At 42.0% G+C, this 9,696-nt stretch overlaps 1 protein-coding gene and 1 long non-coding RNA gene across 2 annotated transcripts; both read left to right on the top strand.

Annotated features, from left to right (window-relative positions):
- The first annotated feature begins 1,165 nt into the window (after positions 1-1,165).
- Positions 1,166-3,841, top strand: LOC123442862 (probable LRR receptor-like serine/threonine-protein kinase At4g36180). The gene is made up of 3 exons (XM_045119031.1): positions 1,166-2,555; positions 2,655-2,801; positions 3,037-3,841. The coding sequence occupies exons 1-3, from the start codon at positions 1,778-1,780 to the stop codon at positions 3,381-3,383; spliced, it is 1,272 nt and encodes a 423-aa protein (XP_044974966.1). The 5' UTR covers positions 1,166-1,777; the 3' UTR covers positions 3,384-3,841.
- A 2,813-nt stretch (positions 3,842-6,654) lies between these two features.
- LOC123439461 lies at positions 6,655-7,144 on the top strand. The gene is made up of 3 exons (XR_006630102.1): positions 6,655-6,764; positions 6,858-6,973; positions 7,055-7,144. It is a non-coding gene; the product is annotated as an uncharacterized LOC123439461 (long non-coding RNA).
- The last annotated feature ends 2,552 nt before the right edge of the window (positions 7,145-9,696 follow it).

The raw sequence follows: 9,696 nt of genomic DNA, 5'->3' as shown, positions 1-9,696 counted from the left end.
TTTTCAACCGAAACTGTATACATTTTATTTGTTTACGGGTTTGATCACTTTAAAGGGTCTGCTAGAGTTGTTCTTAGAAAAATATAAATACAACCTCCATCACCTCCTTCTGTGGTAATGGAAAATCTATACAATACAGTTTCTAAACATAAACTGGCATGCTGTACCATTACTACACCACTGAGGAAGCATCAAGCCGGTACGTAGCGAAATGACTCGACCTAAACAGCAGCACCTAACACGTCCTCCTGCTACTGCGTGGCCTCCTTCACCACGAGCAGCGGCTATGCCGGGCACCGTCTTCCCCATTTGCTTCTGCTGAGCCTCCAGACATGCTTTGCCGCACGCGACTAGCGAGTTCACGTGCCGACTCTACTTCTCTGGAGTAAACTGAAACATACAGTAACTCACGAGACCAATCAATTATCTTGCAGAGCATGTTCCTTCTGAGTTCCTTTTGGAAGCTAAAACAGGAACCTTTATTAATTATTTTTCTTCGTTCAGTCCCCAAATCAACTACAATTAAGTATGTGCAGCTGATGGTCGCTGTCTCAACTAATATTCCCTAAAACTCAGGCTCCATATCCATAATCTAATCGACTCCAACTCTGATCTTACAAAGCAAAGGGTAACCTGCAAATTTTCAGAACACGTACTTCTCCAAGGTATTTATGAATTTATCTGAGTAAAACATAAACATTAAATTCTCCATTTGGTCTTCAAATCAGCTATAACTAATATGTATAGCCTTTCCTAATGTTGGCTCAACTTATATACCCCTGAAACTTAGACAATCAGACTCCCGAATGTAGTAATCTAAAACAACTCTTGAGGAGAGATTCCTAGTCCTGATGACATCAAAGACAATCAGACTCTTGCCACTGGAGACACGCTAAGGCACTACAATACAATGACAACATTAGCTACAGTAGCTTGGAACGGGCCTAAATGCAAGTAGACCTTGACTCATGAAAGGTAACAAGCCGTTCCGTAACCTTTGAATTAGTCAGCAACCAGTGGTGTGCACATCAAAGGCACTGCCGTATTACACAGGAAATAACACTGGCCACATGATCGCTCTACACATGCTTTCATCTTGGACTAGCAACAGTTAAACTTCTACTGCTATGAACGAGCAGAATGCACTGTTGAAATTTCTACGTGTATGGCTCTACCCTGTATTATATATTGCCTCTGGGAACTAGCTTGAAGTTGTAAAGCCTGATAAGCAAGCAGTAGAAAGATGAGCTCCAAGCGCCCACAGCTTCACCTCATCCTGCTACTGCTAGCATACTACTGCTCCACCCACGTTGTTGCCAATGGCGGCACTAGCACCGGAGTCCAATGCTTCCCTGACCAGGCTTCGTCTCTACTCCAGCTGAAGCGCTCCTTCCTCAACCCCAACCTCTCGTCATGGTAGCAGGGCTCAGACTGTTGCCACTGGGAGGGCGTCGGGTGTGATAGGGATTCCGGTCAGGTGATCACTTTGGACCTCAGTAATCGTAACCTGCAGAGCATCAGTGATCTCAGCCCGACACTATTCAACCTCACCTCTCTCAGGAATCTCAGCCTTGCTGGTAATGACTTTGGCTTGACCAACCTTCCTAGATTCGGGTTTGAGCGGCTGATCGAACTCCTCAGTCTCGATTTGTCCAATGCAAAGTTGTTTGGTCAGATACCCATTGGGATTGCACACCTTGAGAATTTGCTTACGCTTGATCTTTCTTTTAATGATCTGTATCTCCGAGAGCCAAGTTTTCGAACCCTCATAGCAAACATGAGCAATCTGAGATCGCTCAGTCTTGATACTGTGCAAATCTTAAGCGGTGGATCAACTTGGTCCATTGCTTTAGCAGACTCTGTCCCTCTACTACAGGATATTAGTTTGTCTTGGTGTGGAATAAGTGGTCCAATTCATTATTCATTCTCCCAACTCCGTTTTCTAGCAACGATCAACCTCGAAGTTAATGGAATTTCTGGACAGGTCCCTAGCTTCTTTGCACAATTCTCTTTCTTAAGATACCTTAGGCTCTTTGATAATGATTTTGAAGGACAATTTCCCACGAAGATCTTCCAGCTAGCAAACCTCACATATCTTGATGTGTCCTCCAACCCCAGCCTTTCTGTGCAACTTCCAGATTTCCCACCAGGAAATATTTTGGAATCTTTAGACCTGAGGGAGACAAACCTTTCGGTTGCAATACCAAAATCCCTTTTCCATCTCGACTCGTTGAAAGCCTTACGCCTTAGCACCACAGGATTTCCCAAGCATCTCATTACTTCCATAGCTAACCTTACGTCCCTAGAGAAATTGTGGCTCTCAGGGTCAGGAATAGAGAAGCCAGCGCTCTCTTGGATTGCCGGTCTTAAGAATCTGACGGACTTGATGCTGCAAGACTATAATTTCTCTGGACCGATTCCCTGGTGGATCAGAAATTGTACAAACTTGACGGGCTTACAGCTCAGCAGTTGCAGTTTATCTGGAGAACTACCGACGTGGATTGGGAACTTGACCAAGCTTTCATTCTTGGATTTATCAGGTAATCGACTAAGCGGTAAGGCAGCCCCCTTCCCTTCTCATATCACATCATTGTTACATTATTTTTTGGGAGGTACCTATTGTTCTTTGACTAATGTTCTCTATCTGCGTGCAGGCAAAATCCCAAGCGTTTTGTTCAATCATGCGTCATTGGAAGGACTAGACCTATCATCAAATGAACTTTATGGGACTCTAGAACACATTCCAGACCGCTTATCTACCTTCCTGAAGTACATCGACCTAAGCAATAACAACCTTGCAGGTCATATACGAAAATCCTTTTCTTATCTTGTGGGGCTTCGATTTCTCTGGCTTGACTCTGATCACTTAGAGCTTAAGCCTTCTTTGGAAGCTGAAGGATTTGTATCCATTGAAGCTCTAATATGATATCAGTGATAGATGTTGAGGATGGCTATCCATTTCCTCATTTCCCTCACATTCGTTAATTGTTAGGGGTATTTAATGTCCTTTGTTTGTTGCTCTCTATTTATATGCAGGCAAAATCCCGAAGGTTCTGTTCACTCTTCCATCGCTGGAAGAACTAATACTATCATCAAATGAACTTTGTGGAACTCTAGAAGACATTCCAGACCACTTATCTACCTTCCTGCACATCATCGACCTAAGTAATAACAACCTTACAGGTCATATACCCAAATCTTTGTTCGATCTTACGAGGCTTCAATATCTACGCCTTGACTCGAATCAGTTTGAAGGCACCGTAGATCTTAGCCTTCTTTGGAAGATGAAGGCATTGGATAAATTAAGGATCTCCAACAATATGTTATCAGTGATAGATGTTGAGGGTGGCTATCCATTTACTTATATCCCTCGAATCAGATAACTAGGATTAGCGCATTGCAACCTTACAAAAATTCCTGTTGCATTGAAGTACGCAAGTGAGATTGTTGAATTGGACCTCTCAAATAACCGAATTGATGGAGTCATACCAAGTTCGATATGGGTGAACTGGAAACATAGTATATCCAGGCTGGACCTCTCAAACAATATGTTCGTTAGCCTTGAAAACTCTCCATCCATTGTTCATATGTACAATTTAGATTATCTAAATCTTAGTTCCAACAAACTTCATGGCACTGTACCTATACCACTCACATCTACGTTGGAGGCTTTCTTAGATTACTCAAACAATAGCTTCTCTTCTATTATGCCTGACTTTGGTAGGTACCTTCCCAACAATACCATTTACCTTGATTTGTCCAGGAACAAATTAAGTGGTCATATACCAAGGTCTATTTGTACCCAACAAGATCTTGAAATACTAGACTTATCATACAACAATTTCAGCGGTGTGGTGCCATCCTGTCTAATGCAAGGCATCAGCAGGTTGAATATGTTAAAGTTGAGAGAGAATCATTTCAATGGGATGCTGCCTGAAAATATTGGAGAAGGATGTATGCTTGAAACAATAGATTTGAACACCAACCGAATTGAAGGGAAAATTCCCAAATCACTATCAAATTGCCAAGGCCTACAACTCCTTGATGTTGGTAACAATCAAATTGTCGGTTCTTTTCCATCTTGGTTGGATGTTCTTCCACATCTCCGAGTTCTTGTCTTAAGATCCGACCAACTGAACGGCACCATAAAGGATATTAAAGGTGATCATACAATCAAAAACTACTTTGCAAGTTTGCAAATACTTGATTTGGCCTCCAACAACTTCTCCGGAAACCTACCAAAAGGATGGTTTAATGAACTGAAAGCAATGATGGAAAATGTCAGTGATGAGGGACAAGTTCTAGGACATGAGACAAATTTAAGTGCAGGATTTTATCAAGATACCGTTACCATCACATTCTAAGGGTCTGATCTTAGTTTCACCAAAATCCTAAGCACTTTCAAGGCAATTGATTTATCAAATAACTCATTTGATGGACCACTTCCGGAGTCAATTGGGAGGCTTGTTTCCCTGCGCGGACTCAACATGTCATACAACAACTTCACCGGACAAATTCCATATCAGTACAGAAACTTGTCTCAGCTGGAATCAATGGATCTCTCAAGGAACCAGATCGCAGGGGAAATACCGCAGGAGTTAACCATGCTTACTTCTCTTGAATGGTTGAATCTTTCATACAACAACTTGTATGGAAGAATCCCGCAAGGCAACCAGTTCTCAACATTTTCGGACAGTTCATTTGAAGGTAATGCAGGCCTCTATGGAGTTCAACTCTCAAAGCACTGTGACAATCAAAGTTTGATTGCTCCAAGTGAAGTGGCTCCTCCAGAATCTGACAGCTTGTGGCAGGACAAACTCAGTGTTATCCTTTTGTTCGCGTTTGTTGGCTTGGGATTTGGAGTCGGCTTTGCATTGTCCTTCTTGTTGCGATTGTATTGCCGCATGGAAGGATGGATCTGCAAGCAATCATGAATCCATATGTAATACTATTACCATACTATGTACTGTATTAATTTTTCTTCCTGACAAAAGATATGCTGTGTGCATATGGGTTGTACTTTTTTTAGGATGCACAATATGGGTTGTACTTTTTATATGAGATAACTTACATAAACCATTTTTTTGTGGAAGAAATTACTTGTCTGCCTCCTTCTGTTGCACTGGACTCCTTGCATTGATCTAGCCTATGTTACATATACAAGGACACACGATATGCAGCGCATTAACTATTTTCTCTGTGCGCAAGGATGTAAACCAAATCAATGCTTGAGAGATTGGGCAATAGCCGCTGCCGAGTGTATCTACCACAACCACAAAAGAAATTCTAGAAGAGTCAAACATGGCACGCCAACCAACCCTTGATATGCTGATTCGTTCTAGGACAGCAACACGGCCTCAGAATTGTAAATACAATCTCCATCACCTTCTTCTCTGGTGAAACAAATATCCGACTTGTCCCTTGAAGGAAAATCTGCACAATACAGTTATTAAACAGAAACTGGCCCGCAAGCAGTAAGAAGCCTCCAACTGAAAAGCAACAACTCCACGGCTTCGTTCACCGTGTCTTCCCCGCTTGCTTCTGCTTCGCCTCTAGACCAGCTATGCCGCGTGCGACGGCTTCCGTGTTATTTGCTCGCCTGCAGAGCATAGTGTTCAGGGAACAGTTCTTCTAACCCTTGCAGTTTAATCAGGCATTCTTTTTCGGAACAGCATGTTCTGTATTAACCATGCACCTGCTCTGTGACCCCTTATTTCTACAGAGCATAACATCGGCTCAAAGCACAACTGCACAGGCAAATTAAATCCGTTCAATCAAGCAGCCATGTGATGCCTTTTATTACTAGACGACTATGGAGCAAGGAGGCATCATTCATCCCCAGGTTCACAAAGACAACTCGCTATCCAATCATTAGAATACAGGACAAAATAGGGGCTCTGCCTCTCTGGAGCAAGTATCTTCAGAGCAAGGTATTTCTGTCAACTAAAACATAAACCTTAACTTTCTTCTTCCTTCAGTCTCCAAATCAGCTATAATTAATAAGCATAGACTTTTCTAATGTCGGCTCAGCTTATCTCTCCCTAATAATAAAGCAAATTGGGTTTCTGGTCATCCGTCATGGCATTTTTGCAAAAAGGCCCTTTCATTTTCTGTTAATAAACCCGCAGTCCTTTCTTTAGTGAGGAAAACATTTTACTTTTATGATTAAGACCCTATATGTTTTCTGAGGCGAGGAGCCAGATCCAATCACAAAAAACAACTGCCTCCTGATCCCATCTCGACCTCCAGGCTCCAGCGCGCCGCCAACCTCTGCCACACCGCCGCCTGGCTCCGCCTCGCCATTGCGCCGCCGGAACTCACCCCGTCGTAGCGTCGCCGGAACCTGCCCAGTCATCGCGTCGCCGAAGCCCGCCCCTTCGGACTCCGCCCCGCCGTTGTGCAGCACGAACTCGCTCCGTTGTTGCGCCACCAGAACTCCCCGCCGGAGCTCGAAGCCACGGACCACGGTGGCGCATATCTCGATTGTCCACCGCCACCCGATCCCTTCATTCTCTGCACGCAGGAAGACGTCATGCCGCCTCAGCCCCTCCTCACCTCGCTGCTAGATCGGTATTGAGATCTACATGCCATAGGTGAGCCCCGATGGAGATGCCAGGCCGTTACCTTAGGCGGACGATTGCATTTCTATAGTTTCTGTTGATGCCATCTAACATATTAAACTATAACCTCTGATTACTTCAACTCAACAGGCTGATGGGTTACTACATACTACCTGTGGGACACCGAACTATGTTGCTCCTGAGGTAACTGGTCCTTATACATTTGCAGTGATTCTATTTTAACCAGGAATGAACATGCTTATATTCTAATGCTACCCAATATCCGGGTTTTTGAAGATAAGGGCTATGATGGTGCGTTTGCAGACCTTTGGTCTTGTGGGGTAATTCTTTTTGTGATGCTTGCTGGATATCTGCCTTTTGAGGATGACAACGTCTCAGCCCTTTATAAAAAGGTAATATAGAAGGAATAAGTAAATACATAAGTGCCGATATTACTGGATGTATATTTGCATTTACCCTCTTTCGCTTGACAGATCTCTGGAGCTCAGTTTACTTGTCCCTCTTGGTTTTCTGATGGAGCTAAAAGACTGATTCCCAGGATTCTGGATCCTAATCCGTCAACTGTAAGATTTTTTACTTAACATTCCATTTCTGAAATTTGAGATTAGTCCGCCAAAAGGTCAGCAAAACCGCTCCCAAGTGGTGGTTCTGCACTTTTTTGGTCTATGACTACATTACTTATGGAGTTGTTTCTTACTCGGTTCCTCATTGTCGTTGACCAGCGTATAACTATCCCTCAACTATTAAAAGATCCATGGTTCAAAAAAGGGTACAAGCCACCTGTTTTTCATGAAGGGAGTCGGCGAGGCGGCCGTAGTGGATGTCGTCGAGGAGGTTGTCGGCATCATGGGTAACTTACACAGAAGGTCAGAAACCAATTCAAATGGTTTCAGTACAGCTGTACAACCAGCTGCTAGAAAAGGAAATTACCTTCTATATAGCTACTAGTAAGCTTGCACGTGCAACGCACGATAACCAAACAAAATCTCATTCGTCCACTTATGAATAAACAAAAAAAATCATATATAAATTTCCACATGCAAGATTCAACTGAATAGTTGGAGAGAAAATATTCCGGTAAGATTTTTGAAGCTCTCTAGTTGTAAAATCCAATGCACAATCAAACATCTAATTGTCATAACAAATGCTTGGTCATCTAAAAATCTAATAACAGGAATGATCGTAATCATCTGAAGTATCAGATAAAAATATATTCATGTGAAGCAGGTACAATGTTTTGTTTTGTCATAAAGAAGTACAATATTCCATTACCAAAATCCTTCAGGCCTCGTTTGGCACGGAGGGATTCAGGAGGTTTCGAGAGAAAAATCCCCGGGAGAGCCAGAAACCCCACAGAACCTCGGGCGTCCATTTGGTAAGCGGGTTTGCTTAGCCGAATTCCCTCCGTTCTCCTTCAATCCCTTCCTATCCATGTGTTTCAGGATCCTCTTCGAGGGACTGCTGGGAACAAAGCCCCGGGGATTTGAGAGGATTGGGTGGAAGGAAGGGATTTACCAAATCCCCTCAAATCTCCTCCTCCCCAAACCTCCCCAATCCACTTCAACCAAACAAAGCCTAAGTATGCACACATTGTTGGAGCATATATCTCCATATGTGGTTTTGGTACTTGATGACAATTCCTATGGACTAATGGTTGCCTTAAGTTACATTTATAGGATTTGTCCATAGGCACTTCTTGAAGTCCATCAGTTGGGTTCAAGGAGTTTATATGATGACCAAGATGGTATTCAAGGTATTATCCAAAGAATGGTCATAGAGACACATGGTTGATCAAGATCTCAGACAAAGAGTAAATCAAGATGATCATAGAACCTCTTGTGGATCTATTTTAACTTGTCTAGTGTTTTTATAGATATAGAGAAAGTGATGATCCCATCTTGTGCATTTTGTATTTAAATGCAAATTCTATATAATGCACAACCCTTGGGGGAGCTATCCTATTTTCTTTAGAACACTCTCTTTATTCGCCCATCAGAAAATCTTTTGATCCCCATCAAGTGTATGTTGATGGGAGGCAAGTCTTGCTCTTTATGATGCTTTGTGCCATCATGAAAATTTGTCGAGGGTTTGGTTTGTTGGAACCTAGCTCTCTTTGGAAACTAGATACCTCGTGTTTGTTTTTCTTCAATTGGTATCTTGTTTCCTTTTTAGTTGGCATGTGTCAATGGATATCTCATGCCTTGTTGAATATTTTAATTGATATCCCTCAAGTGATAGTTTTTCATTTCCTATCTTATTATCACTTAATACCTTGTCTTTTGGTATCGTATCAACTGTATGTTGATTGGATTCTTGAAAGCCTTGAGCATGCATATTTACTATATGTATTTCCTTTGGCATGCTTTCTTTCTTTGACCCAATATATAGGGGAAACTTCACCTTGTCATAAAATGGCTAACGTGTGCATGAAATTCAAATTCATATATATATGCACATTTGTATGTGGAGTTTGTCCTATGTATTGTTGGTTTTTCTAACTCTTTGGTCCCAATGAGTTTGGGCACCATTTTGTTTGTTTTGTTGTTCCAGGAACAATTGGAGATGCATTGGATGCTCGGCTCACCTATAAGGAAGGTGTTGAGACCATGTGATTATTGGAGCTAAGTTAGGATGATCAAAGAACAACTATCTACTACATCAATCCAATGTTGTCTCGGTAACAAGTATCTACTTCATGCATTCTTTTCTTGCAAAGGCGCCCCTGTCTTTTCTTTGCAGGGTGCATCATGGCATGAATCTCTTGATTCGTTCTTGTAGTACTTGTTTCCTCTCTCAAAGCATCCTAACGATGATGTCTTATTACTAGTTGGGATGTCTTTGATGTTCGTATGTTGGAAGTTCATATTGTACAATAAGAAAATATTAGGCCATGTGCTATGCTTCCAAGCAAAAGATCTTATTGATATGTTTATGACTTCCTTTTGGATATCTAGTTTGTTCCTTCTTGTAACCATTTCGTGTGTACATTCTTCTTTGTGGATATATATATCATCATGATTGTCTTCTACTTAGAAGCTTTTACACATGAGAGAAGTTACATCTCTAATTGATATCCTCTTTTCTTTTACGTCCACCGTTGCATTTCCTTTTTCAG

This window comes from Hordeum vulgare, chromosome 3H (assembly GCF_904849725.1).
Source record: "Hordeum vulgare subsp. vulgare chromosome 3H, MorexV3_pseudomolecules_assembly, whole genome shotgun sequence".
Classification (NCBI taxonomy): domain Eukaryota; kingdom Viridiplantae; phylum Streptophyta; class Magnoliopsida; order Poales; family Poaceae; genus Hordeum; species Hordeum vulgare.
Note: the sequence above shows the minus strand (reverse complement) of the source record. Positions and strands in the feature narration are given on the sequence as shown.